This window comes from Eleginops maclovinus, chromosome 6 (genome assembly GCF_036324505.1).
Source record: "Eleginops maclovinus isolate JMC-PN-2008 ecotype Puerto Natales chromosome 6, JC_Emac_rtc_rv5, whole genome shotgun sequence".
In the NCBI taxonomy this organism is placed as follows: domain Eukaryota; kingdom Metazoa; phylum Chordata; class Actinopteri; order Perciformes; family Eleginopidae; genus Eleginops; species Eleginops maclovinus.
This window is the reverse complement of record NC_086354.1, coordinates 16,632,560-16,646,364: the sequence shown is the minus strand read 5'-3', so window position 1 is coordinate 16,646,364 and position 13,805 is coordinate 16,632,560. Positions and strand designations below refer to the sequence as shown.

At 41.9% G+C, this 13,805-nt stretch overlaps 1 protein-coding gene across 3 annotated transcripts in view; it reads right to left on the bottom strand.

Annotated features, from left to right (window-relative positions):
* The window catches only part of agap3 (ArfGAP with GTPase domain, ankyrin repeat and PH domain 3), a 109,349-nt gene that overhangs the window by 62,763 nt on the left and 32,781 nt on the right, over positions 1-13,805 (bottom strand). The window contains exon 1 of one of the 3 annotated variants that reach the window (XM_063885820.1): positions 6,801-7,287. The exons of 1 other annotated variant lie outside the window; for it this stretch is intronic. In XM_063885820.1, coding sequence (XP_063741890.1) covers positions 6,801-6,921 — 121 coding nt within the window. In that variant the 5' untranslated portion in view covers positions 6,922-7,287. Of the gene's footprint in view, positions 1-3,064; positions 5,044-6,800; positions 7,288-13,805 lie in introns of those variants that run through there. One more of the 3 variants, XM_063885818.1, reaches the window with a different exon arrangement.

The following is a 13,805-nucleotide window of genomic DNA, read 5'->3' as shown; positions in this document are numbered from 1 at the left end:
GGACACCGGTGTCTTTGTCTCTGTGAGGGGGAAACTGCGTTGCCAGCTTGTTTGTTAGATTTTTCACTTCACTGCTCATGTCTACTCAGATAAAAATGACCATTCAGTTTGAGGGTAGCGACGCACAATCACCCAATCACCCAACAACCACCCCCCCACCACCACCACCACCACCACCACTTATTCCATTTCATGAGAAAAGAAAATGCAAAGCTAGCAAAAACTATGTGCGTACAGTGGTTTTCTGAGTGTGTGTGCATGTGCATACATGCAGGCATTTTTTTACGTGGAGTGATTTTGAAGTGGTTTTTGGAATACGAGAGGACAACCTTGAGGTCAAAACTTCCACTCTCCACCAAATTTCCAAAAATGCTTTCCCACTGTCATAAATTATAGAGTGAGACTTCAGCTAGCAATTAGTCGTTCCCTTATATGCCAACCTCAGGACCAACCAACATTCTGTGTCACTACATTTACCATGCCTGCCTTGACAAAACGATCCTGTATCATCTTCCAATTGTGTGCCGCTCTCCAAAACCTTTTCCACAGACCACAACCCACTCCGAGTTCTTATATCTGTTCCTTTACGCTCCCAAACACCAACTTCTTGATTTGATCAGAAGAAAGTAAGATACGAATACAATCGGCAGACAACTAGGTAAAAACCTTTATGCCATGTCACTCTAATGAGATCTGTTTGGCCTGCCCTACTTAACACTCTTAATGCCTTGTGTTGTTTACCAACAGCCAGGCATTCATCATTTCCCCTGAAAATAAATTGGGCATCTGGGTTCAAACAAGATTCTCATTTAACAGGAGATTCGCAAATTAGGTTTAAAAGGTATCTTGCAGAAGAATGCAGGGTGATTTAGAGTTAAGAGAAGAATGGGTTCCATTTATCTTTTCTGATACTCAAAACAGCATAAAAAGTAGAGGATGGATTACAAATTGCATGCCCTATTCAACTTCAAAAAACAAAAGCTTGAGTGTTTATACTTGACCACAATACCATTGAACAAAATATACCCTAGCTGAGATGTGCAGAGGTACATCAAATATGAGTTATCAGGTGTTTCTCTACTCTTGCTCACAATGACTTTTCAATATCTTGGTGTCCCCCTTTTTTCCCCAGAAGTGAGAAGTCAATATCACAGTGTTAGGGTTTGTCCCAATATAATTGAAATCATCCATTTGTGTTGAAAATAATGACATGTTGGGAGTCTTGCTAACGTACCCCTGCTTGTTTGAAGGAAATAGACAAATGCATATTTTAAATTAATTTATCTGCAGATTGTGAAGCAAGCATTACATTTCCAACTGCATGGTGAAGTTAATCAAATAAATATTGCTGCCAAGATTTCAGAAGAAGTGAATGAAATATAGCAAGGGAACAAAGCAAAGGGAATTCCATTCTTATGAATAACTATCAAGTCAGATTCGAAATTAAAGGAGAATGGATGACGCACATGGGGGATTTTCTTAAAATTATCAACAGCTAACGGGAAGTCAAAGTAAAGTCAGAATACATACGCATCAGTGAGCACTTTTCTGTCTACTGGATCCTGCTGTCACCTTATAAACATACTTATTACAGAGTTATATCTACAGACTAATTCCCGGTATTTCAACCTTCACAAGATAAGAGTATTGCCGACCACCTACACCGCATGGATAGCCACCCTCCTCCAAACTAAAGACCCCCAGAGAGCCCCATCTCAGCACACGGTTCACTGATCACTCATGCCTCTACGGGTACGACAGAGAGGCTTTGTTCATCCACAGGTGGGGGTAGGGACGCGGTCTGCACACCTCATACCCATCATCCTGTATCTCCCTTCCCCCAAACCTCACCACATTTAGAAGTTATCATCAGGAAACACTTTAACTGACTGTGTGTATGATCATGTGTGTGTGTGTTTAGATTTGTGAGGGCTGGGCTTCAGCTTTCTGGATTTAATTTGGGAGCAAACACTTAGGCAGGTAGCAACAGGCAGAGAGACCCGCCCAGGGCATTGAACACCTATCTTTACTCAGACTGATCGGCACACCTACATTCCTAATGCCTGACTGACTGACTCTGCTGGGGAATAAATGGACAAATACCACTTGAACTTAACCACAAGAATAGGTATCCGTGGTAACATGTCATGTGAGAATACAAATACACTGGGAGAGGAACAAAGTTGACCTCAGGACCCATTTAGAGTGTTATGCTAGCATAAGAATGAAATACCTGCTTTGCGAATAAATACAGGATGTGTGCGACATGACATTAGTCGAAGTCATTAAGTTGTCACGGACAACTAATCAGGTCTTCACGTGAAGAGGTGATAATGGATGCAAAAAAGGTAGTAAAAAAAACAGCTATTAATTCAGATAGTTACAAATATTTGCGTCTCTCTGCCTGGTCTTCTAGGCAACTGGACAAACACACTCCACTTTCAGAGTTAACCTTTAAACACAGTGCTTAAGTCATCTTCCTTTCTCCCCATCATTATAGCAAGTAAGCCCTCTTAATTTAGCCCTGCTAGGCTGCCAAACAAATCCCCATTACAGTCCCTAACTGCTTTAATGCTACTGCTTTAAGCTGTGTCTCTGTGAGGCCAGCAGACACCATTATCAGTACTCTCATGGCCGTGTGTGGGTAAATCAGAGACAGTACTAGGGCTGTATTACACCACAGTTAAACCACTGTAAAACAAGCCATTATAATGTGTCCTTATCAGTCACTGCTGATTTGACTTAACTGTACTTACCTACTCATTTACTGAAATTCAAAAATTGTATGCAAGGCAAATTATTTGCTGTAGTGCTTACACACTTGAAAAACACTGGAGAAATGAAGTGCCCAAAATAGAAATTCCAAAAGGACCTCTGGAACCAGACGTTTTTGAACGCCATCCAAACTCACAATTCCCCATGTGTTTTTCATTTGCATGTCATTCTAAAAAAAAACAGTGCACTTCCGTCTTTCTTAAGAGCTGAAACTTTCTGTACAGTGAAGAAAGGGCTGCAAATGGAGAAGTGAGCTGAGAAATAAATTCAGTAATCTTACAGGTCTTACCTTGACCTTTGTGGGAGTCAATGCCTGCCAGAGTCTCTATGGCGACTGGCAGTGACTTATTATTCTCTGCCAGGGGATCTTGGCCGGTGTTGTTGCTCTGGGACTGCTGGTTTTCACATTTGCCACTGAATGGCTGCTCTTTCCGCCTGAAACGGTTGGCTATGAGCTGCCATATGCTTGGTTCTTCCTGAACTGGTTTGGAAGACAGTTTTGTTGGACATAGGGGTACCTCCATTACTTTGACCTTCCCCCTGCTGTGGTACTGAATGTACTGCATTCCCCCATCCTCAATCTGCTCACTGGAAGTTGGAAGTGCTCTTCCTGTGAGATACGAGAAGGGCCGTGGATGCATTGTTGTCTCCTCGGCCATACATGTATTCCGAGAGCACTCCTTTAATTCCCTTTCAGAGCCTAAAGTAACTTTTTCCCGCGGCCGAGTCCTCCTGATTCGCAAGCTGAGGCTCCGTCTTAAGGAGCTCAGTGTACTTTTTGGAGCATCAGATGTAGAAGATTTGGGAGGAGATTTTGCATCTTTGTCACTTTCCTTCTCTTTGCTCTTATCAGGAGGTGCTTTGCCAAAAAGCCTCCAACGGAATCCCCCTTTGAGAAAGCCTACTCCATCGCCCCTCTGGCTGTCCATCTCATCATCAGAGCCCCTCTTTCTTAGCTCCAGCACTGTCATACTGACAGGCCTGGCCTTCCAGTTCCTTTGGCTGACCCTGGGGGTCACCTCTGCGGGAAACAAAGGCCGCTGAGCAGGATTGAGGCCATCCACAGCCCTCAGCTCAGCCTTCCTGCTCCTGTTCTGCTGGTTGCTGTCCAAAATGCCTGCCCTCTTGAGGAGGTGCTGGCTCCCGGGCTCCGACAGGACTGGACCTGGGCCTGCCAGCATGCACACACTCCTGGGCCTCCGCAGCCGCCTTTCTTGATCAGTTTGAGAATCTCTTTGCTGTTTGACTGGGTCGCCATACATGCTCACCGTTCTCCTACCCAGTGGGGCTTCATCCTGGCGCGTCCTTCGCAATACAGTCCGGGGCAGAGAACTATGTCCTGCAACAGTGCCATGTCCCCCAAGGACAAGCCCTTTAGCATGGACGGTGACAGATCGTAATGTTGAGCTCTGGATGTGTTGTGCCTGGGTGTCTGTCTGAGCGACTGACTCTTCAGCGTCTCTGCCTTGCTGTGAGGAGTTACCTGTGTTTTTGCAGGGCTGTTTCAAAAACCTGTCTGTCTTCATTTTTTCCTCCACTTCCTCCAACTCCTCCTCATTCTCCTCCTCAACTACCTCCTCTCTTTGCCTCCCAGCTCTACCTGTGCGGCTCAGGGAGGGCCACCTGTCAAGCTCTTGCCGTGCCCTGCCCAGCCTGGGGCTATTTTCCATTGGCACTACATTCATCATCTCTCCTCCTGGATGGCAATCCTCAACCAAGGTGTGGGTGACCCGGCCCATTCCAAGTCCTGACACCAGTGCATCTTCCTGTGTTTCGTTCAGGATTACAGAGATGTGGTAAACAGTTTTCCCCTGCTGCTGTTGGCCAATAGCTGTACTCCTTGGAGTCACATCTACGGTCCCACTGCTAAGGAATAGCATGGCACCCAGAAATGATTTACACATGCATCCTCATTCACAAGCCTGTAGCAAAAGCCAATGTTCACATTCTGCCTGGGAGTTGTTGAGACTCAGCTCCTAAAATCCTTCAATTGAAGACTAAATTCCTATGCCAGGCATAATCCTTCACCTTTGACATGGGAAAAAAAACTTCAAACAAACCACGCTGCCACCTGCATCTTCTGGCTCCTTAATTCACACTGACTCAAACAGGCATTTAGATGGTAGCTGCCTTTCCCCCACACTCAGTTAAGCATGTCTTGCATGTGCAGATGAACAAAAGAAAAAAATCCATTGCTCGTTTGGCAAAAAAGTTTTATCTCTAATAGTTGCAAAAGTTGCACATTGAGAAAACTTGAATCACCCTTCCTCTTTGGCAAGTTTTGCAGTGTGAGCAGTCGTTGTTGTTAGAGCTGCAGGCAAACCCCTTAATCTCTGCGCTCTTGCCATGCAGCGCATGAGGGAGTGTGTCTCTGTTTGAACTTTCAGCTGCCTTCCAACCCCCGGGACACATGGAAAACAAGGAATGGATCCCACAGGCATTAAACACGCCCTCCTGATTCCTCTGGAGCTGCAAGTAGCCCCCAGAGACATAAACAGACACCAGTGAACATGAGATTTAGAGAAGACTGAGCAGATTACACACTGTTGTAATCTACAAAGACTACCAGCAATGAAAGGACACTTTGTCTTCGGACCAATGGCATAACACAAAGACCAGACACTCTTCCATTTTTAATGGAAGAAGAGAGAATCGTGTACACAAAGTAATTTGCTCATTTATCCACATTTTAGTGCCCACCAAGTTGTATTACATTAAAGGGACTAGCATAACTACACTCCTTTAGTTGCACAGTCATAATAACTTTTTAAAAGGGAGAAACTTGCACATAAAAAAATGCCTGCCTCTTACTACAGGACCTAAAAAAAGCCAAATATGCGAATGTAACCTGTGTTAGTAACATGTAGCACTATCCACACAACCACACACCACGCTTCCAGTGGCTCCCACTACACAGCCCACACAGAGTGGGAGAGCTTAGGCTTAATGGGACAAACAGGCTTTACATTTTCCTGTTCATTTTTATCTTTTTTACAGGTGTCGTGCTTTATGATTCTTTAGAGAACTGAAATGAGGCCATCAAATATATGGCCATGTAAAATATAAAAAAGAATAATCTGAATCAAGCCAGATTTTACCTGCTCAACCCTGCAGCACCCTAGTTAGTACAGTTTGGGCTGGAACACTGCCCCTATGTGGTCAAAAAGAGAATAATGCTGGTAGGAAAACTGGAAAATGGGGAATTTTTCCCTGAGGTAGCTTTGACATCACTTTAGTTAACATTACCACTGATATTATATACGGTATATATATTTATTTTTTGACACAAGACTATATGAACCTTGTAATACTTGGATATTATATTAAAACGTCTCCAGGTATTCAGATTACAACATTTTCTTTATAACCTATACAACCAGACCCAGGTGCATTATGATCTAGCATTACTGCTAATGAGGGATTTTGGCAGAGAAAACCTGAAACAAAAATTGCAACACTGAGTGCCTACTCTTAGAGTGCTATGGGAAATCCAGTAAAACCCTGAAGCTGAAATTAGCAGTCAAAGTGTCACAGCAGGTTTTTGCAAAAAGCGGATTCTGATCATCATCCGGACTCTGAACTACTTTTTTCATTACAAAAGAAAACACCCTAAAGACTTCAACTACGTGAAACGCTTATCATTTATTTAGTTTGAAAAGGAAACGTGCTCCAAATGACATTATTTGAACTCATCTAAATCATAGCCATTGCAATTTTTAAAGATTTACAGTAGGTGTGAGCATTGATATTCAAGGTTTTCTTGGTGGCTTTTACCCTTTTGTGTTCTTATCAGCAGAGGTGTTACTTTGGATGAATAGAAAATATTACAAATATTTTGTTCGAGTAAACCCAGGGCTTTACTTTTTACTGTGTACTTCAATCATACCTACACTATCAGGGAAATCTTGTTTTCTATGTTTCGGTTTTCAAGGAAAGTATTGAGTGGAGTTAATTAAAACGTAAAGATGCTTTGACAGTGAAGTGCAGTTATTTAAGCTGTCAAAGCTCACTGTGTTTGACTTTACCTGTGTCTAGGAAGCAAGGGTTCGTAATGATATGAGGCTCATCGTCAAGCAAGCAGTCCTTTTCGTTCCATTGCATCCGGTGGTGTCGAGTTCGCCTACGACCCCCGAAGCACAGCAACATAGTCAACCTCAAAGCGACTTCTCCATGAGTCACAATTTAACCAAAAATGAAAAAACATCCAGGTGCCTGAAATATCAGTTGTCAGTTTGAATAGTTAGTCATTTCTTCACTTCCCTCTTCTCACTTCAGTTGCTACTTTCAGGATTTGCTGTGAGAATTTCCTTCATGCAGACCTGATACTGTAGTAAGCAGCAGAAGCCCGAGCAGTTGCAGGAGAGTCTGAGGAAGTGGCCTGGAGTGGTTGAGTGTCACGGTGCACTTGAAGTCGTTTCCTCTTGCTAATTCGGAATGCAGGTGTTGGCTAACAGGGTGCTACATAAGAAACACTGATAGGATTAAAGTTAATCCACTATCCCGTTGTCTCCGTCGTTGCGGCTGGTCCAGAGGAAACCTGCGCTGTGGTAAATCCTGTGATTCTGAAGTGCTGACTTGGTAACAGAGCGGCTCTTGTATGCCCGTCTCTCCTCCTCTGTCCCGCAGCTAAATGTTTCTGCCTCTTGTAACCGTATCTTGATGGCAGCTGGGAGGGTTTTTCAAAAAAAAACTGGATTAGCATGTTTTGAGGTTCCTGAATTACCCTCCTCCTTCGTATCTGTGGGTAGACATCAGTCTGATTGTGTGCAGATATCATACTGTGTGTCTCAGCCATTTATCTCTTTATCTGAGTGTGTGTGTCACTGTTACAAACATAAGCGTACCATAGTTGTTTTGACAACATGGCTCGGATATGTCTTTGTCCTTTAATTCCCAAGTCTTGGCGTTTTTAAAAGTTTGAAAGACTTCTTAAAATATGTGTTATCATTGTCACCTTAAAAATATTTTGAAATGAATTGTATCGACTATCACGAGCCCTGAAATACAAAATGACATTGAAAAAGAACCACACTTATATAAAGTAAATTAGAATACAAGAGGGAATATTTTAGTTTTTGTTACCTAATGGGAAATAACACTCAAATGTAATTCTGAAAAGCTATATTGTTTTATTAAAAAACACATGTCAGTCCCTAATCATATTGTCGGAATGTTTGCTCCTCTTAATTGAATTCAATCAGAGCTTATGTTAATCAACAGCATAAACTAAACTAAATGAAGGAACCACATACCAATTTGAAGCATCTTCAAAAGCTCGAGAGAAATGTCTTGTCAAAGTTTAAGCAAACTTTGGAAATCCGGATGTCTCCATGCTGCAGTCAGAGATAGCGAGTGGCTGAATTGGTAAAGGTTTTCACAGTATCATCCATTACCTTCAGGGCTTAAGCAATTTAAGCGGTTCTGATACCTTCTGAACGCCTATAAGCAGGAGGCACAGGACAAATGGGTTTAAACGGCAGACATCACAGAAGGGCAGCACTGGTGTGTTTATATAAGGACACAGACACCACGTGTGACAAACGCTGGTGTTGTCTGGCAAATTGCATGAATCATCCAAGCCACGAGTAAAGCTTGCTAACCCCTCGTCAGTATCTGAACATGAGTCAGCGTGAGGAAGACAGCCATGCACATATGTACACTCTTTCTAGAATACGGGTAGCAGGAACAGTCATTGAGGGGCAGCGACCTGACTTAGGATGATAAGCATAAGGTTGGTATGTGGTTGTATTCAAACACTGCCTAATTTTTTTTTGTCAAGGTGTTGCTGACCTCATTCACAAAACAACAGCATGGTTCACACCTGACAGGGATCCAGCATGCTTCAGTGTCGCACAGACAACATCTCATGTTCTACTATTTGAAAATAGTAACATACACGTGTCATCTTCATAATTCAGAGCACTTTGCATGACAAAACAGTGCCAAAGTCAGCAGTGATTCACCAGCTCTAATTGGAATAAAATGTCAATGTTCCACGTATTGATGTCACGCTTTTAGATCAAGCCAAGTGTGAACACGAGAGTGTAAATCAACATATAACAGAGGGAGGAAATTATTTAAAAGTTCTCAGAAAAAGTCCTTGGCTGAAGAGACTTCTGACCTCACTGGACTGGGGTCAGAAAGCAATTGGCGTCACCACAGCCCCACACATGAGCTCTGGATTGCTACCAACCCTGTACTAGATTCTGCCTGAGGCTTCAATCACACCGAATGACTCCTGAAACCATCTTTTGGATTTTCAATTTCAGCTGGTTGCAAGCACACAATGCATATTATCCATGCTTCTTTTGTAAAAAATACACAATAATGCTGAGAAAGACTTCAATGATATCAATACAATTCTCACAGAGCATTTCCAGATGGCTGCAGACAGAGATCTAGGCTGTATGATCAAAAATCAATATCATATTTTAGTTTGATATTTCAAGCGCCATAAAATAAGACGTAACTACTACAGTTCACTGAAAACTGCAATTCTGTGTTTCTTTTATTCAGAAATAGTCTTAGTTGCAAATAACAAAAGTCAAAATTAGGTCACTCTATGGCTGCATTATTACATTTGTTGATGTTCTAATGAAATCTGGTATCTGTTACAATGATATTTAATGTTCTTGCCTTCCTATTTTAAATCTGCTTCCCAATATTAAATTACAGTGATCCAGAAAATGTTAAGCTATTACCAATATAGCAGACTATAGTTATACCTTTGGCTATTTTATACATAGATACTGTACATAGACAGCATGTAAACGCTGCCCAAAATCACTCCTACTTAGGATACTTTACTCAAAAAAAGGCATTATGTTACAATAGTAGATTATTGTACGACTGATCGTCAATGGTCGGAAAAACTGTTAGTTGTTAGGGTCATTTTTAAACCTAAAAGACCAAATATCCTAGGGTTCCATTTCTTAATTATATGATATAAAATATATTTTTCTTTCAGGGCTGTTGGTCAAATAAAAAAAGCAATGATGAAGATTTGGGCCATCTTTGACAGGTATTTCTTACTGTTTTCTGACTAAAAACCAAATGAATATCTGTACAAAAATTGGCCGACAAGTCAAGAGCTAGCTCACTATGAGGGGATTATTAAAGCTGAACAATACATCACTAATGCAGGTGTTATTGTTAGGGTTTGAAAGCTGGTTATGATGGATTCAAAAATGCAAGTGTCAATCTGGGCAATACCCCTTTAGAAGTTATTGCAACCCTTTACGAGGCCACGATTCTTTATTTTACCACATCATGATGAAATTACATAACACCGTGGTTTTCTCTGACTGATCAGGCTATTGTGGCAACTAAGCTAGGGGGAAAAATCTGTTACTACATACAAGAAGGGGAATAAATTATCACAGTTAATTATAAGTGTGGGCAGTCACAAGGGAGTTCCTCTGGAGCACACTGATATTTTCCTGGGTGTGACTATTCAGCTCTGTGGCAAAATTAACACTTGATGCGACTCTCCCAAAATATTACAAAACAGGTCTATCACACAGTTAATTCCCTTGAAAGATCCGAATTGTAATTTGATAAAGTAACACATGGGAGATGGTTGTTAAACTGAAAACTAAAACGAGGTGTGTATCCCCAAATGAACCAAAACAATGTTTATTTCCAAATGCCACATTCAGAATCACTTACAGATGTAATGTAAACTGCAGTTTGGGTGCAACGCCAGTGAATCTGTGCATCTGTGCATGCAGGCCAAGAACACATGTACCCTTAAGAGAAAAACACACACTATGAAAATAAGCCAATATGTGCTTTTAATCCCCCCACACTGACTACACCCTGGTCTACCGACACCAATTTACCAGACCACTTTCCCCCTTCCTGCATAGACACTGAATTAATATCTGCAAATGAATAAATCAGGAGAATCATACACAGAGACAGAAGCAGTACAGACAGCGGGGAAAGTTTATGATAATTATGCTTGCAGTAGTGGTATTGAGCGTGGGTGTAGAGCTTTTTAAAATTCAGCTGCACTAGCGACGAGCATACGTCACCATTGCTCCACTGCAGAGAAAATGATAGGTTCGAGGACGTCTGTGGGAGGTTGTGAAAATATTCCAGACGCTTCTCTCTCTAAAATTCAGGTTTTGAGAGATATATCTTGCGTGTGTGAGAGAAAGAGGGAGCACGCATGAGACTGAATAGGAGAGACAGTGACAGGGAGTGTATTCTTTGCGTAACCAGGCTGCACAAAGCCCTCTTATTAAAATGTTTGACATCCAAGATGCTCCGTGTTAATTCTCCTGTTTCATCTGACTGAAAACTATATAAACATAAGGTCCCACAGATCGGTGTTTAGCTGTGTGTGTTTGCACCTGAAAATGTTACAAACATGCAAGGGTGGATGAATGGGCGGAACACTTGACTTCATGAGTATTGCGTCGTGCAGTCATCACTACCACCCTGCAGCCAATATGTTACTATTGGTTTGATGTGGCAGATGGACAGCTCCAAGGTGCAGAAAACTGTGAGTGAGGTTTGCAGACTTGGCTGGAGAGAATGGAACAACTGAGCGCAGAAAAAGGTCAGTAAAACATTTCAATAACTGGGAATGGGCAGGGGAAACACGGAGGCATGTACTGGTTTGTAGAGGATGACAAAATAACCAGAGAGAGAACGTAGGAGGAGGCTGCGGAGAGAAGCACAGTTTTTCTCTGGCAGGTTTGTGTGGGCTGGTGGCTCCCAGTCCTCCTCCTCCTCTACACATTAGTTTGCAAACCCCCGCTTACTTCTGGTGTCATCTTTTGAAAACCTGCCTTCAAACTGGCATTTATGTAAGAGCTTTGATGTGGTATTGCATTCTGCAATCTTTATTCTAATGTAGGAGTTCTAATATCAGTATTATTTTTGGTATTATTACACGGTAGCACAGAGAGGATATCTGAAAGTTCATCATAAGGGGGCAGGGATGAAATATGCTTCATTTTAATGAAAAAATCCTTTAAAAAAAATGACCAATGCTAACTTTAAATCTGCAACAAGTTAACATATCTGTAAAGCACCAGCTTGGTAAGGGAAGTCAGAGGAATGGGCAATATATCAACATTAATCGATATTATGATACAAGACTATTCAAGTCCACCAATTTTGATATGTTCTGTTATTCGCCTTTTCCCACTTAGTCATGTTGCTGATTATTTATCTAAATTATCACTGTGTAAATATTATGTGAAAGCACCTATTTTCCACCCATTGTCTACCCATCTATAATGACGTATTTGTTCAAATATTTTTGGTAAAACTGATTTTCTCAAGAGAGCACAGATCTAGTCAGAGGTAGGTCAGAGTTCACAATTAGAGCTTTGACAATCGAAATAACTTGCTGAAGATTCAAGCGATCATGCTCTATGGATCCTCTTCTTCCTCCAGTTTCCTCCCTGTAACAGCAACATGGAATCTGTCATACAGTACACCATCTGGCCTTGATCGCCATCCTGTTGTAACAATACTGCAGTTGTTAAAATAAATGGATCTGCCAATCACAACATTAGTCAGCCACAAACTGACGTCATCTGGCTATGACACTGTAAATTCACAAACTAGAGCCAATAGGACTTTAGTTCTGATTTGTACTCAGGAGATGCTCATCTTTACATGAGACATTTGAAAGGGTTCTTTTTGTGGTAAACATGCAACAACAAAAATAAGATTTCCTTCCACTGGATTTTAGAAGAAGGCATACCTCTACAGTATATTATTCTGTTCTCTTTTTCACTCCTTTTAAAAGGTTTTTATTCATCGTGCTGTTCCAAAAAGATGGCCAGGAATAGAGACACATTTGGGCACAGGCTCCTATGTAATTTCCCACGCCTTTTGTCTCCGTTCCTGTGCCGCCCATACATGCTGAGACAATAAGCTGGGAGCTTCACTAGGAAGCTGACAACACCATTTTACAAAGAAGTCAGGAGGAAGACCTTCACACTCCCCCCACCAGTGCTAATAGCATGCAAACCTAAGGAGCAGCTGCTGATGAAACCACAGGACTATTAGTTTCCATCAAGATAAAAAAACACTTGTGAACCTCAAGTTTACAAAGTAAAGAGCCAGAGTTCCTCCCTTGATGCAACGCCATGTACAGTTTAGTGATCAGTTTCCAACCGATAACAGCACCAGGATGGTGACGCATCATTGATTTTGTTTTCAACGTGGGATTAATTGTTGTGATATTCATTTAGCTGGCATATTTGAGACTAATGAACGTCTTAAAGCCTGTGAAATAGCTGTGGGAGATTGGGTTCCACAGGTGACTCACAATTAAGCCACGCTCCACCGGTTCAAGTCAAATGGCACACAGTGTGACGGGCACCTCGGCAACTAATCACTGGCATGGTGCACGGAAAGTGATGGGGACAGAGAGGTATATTTAAAAATGTTTCCAAAAATTCCAATTCCTTTTAATATAAATTAAAAAGAAAATTGACAGATATAAATCCCCTCCCTATGGCCTGCACAGAAACATCCCCATGGCTTCAGAAGTGGGGTTGAGGCATGAAATTGAATAACGTAAATCATTTATACTAAATGTTGTGAACCTCCATCTGAAATGACACGCCATAAGTATTCTGCATGAGAACATGTCCTCCATCAGACAGCCAGACGCAGAGGCTTAGTTCCGGCTCAGTCGCCGTCTACACTGTCTGAATGACACAGACGTTGAGGCTGGAGAGGCCACTGCAAAACATCTGTACCCCAATTGGTGAAGTTTATGACAGGTCTATTTGTCAAAGTCAGTATGGCACAGTTACATTACACGCTCTTCTTGACATTTTTAGGTGCCCTTAACATAATGACACATCATCCTGTCCCTTGCAGGAACATCGGAGGAGGAAACAATTCATTATGGTTTCAGTCCAGTAAGAGGTAAGCACGAGCAGCATGTTGAGGTGAACCAGAAAAAACCTGAATGTGATTAAACTGGACGAGGAGCCACTGAGTGATGGTGCTGGACCATTTTTCCTGCAATTTGGCTTCCGAGAAATGAGGACTGC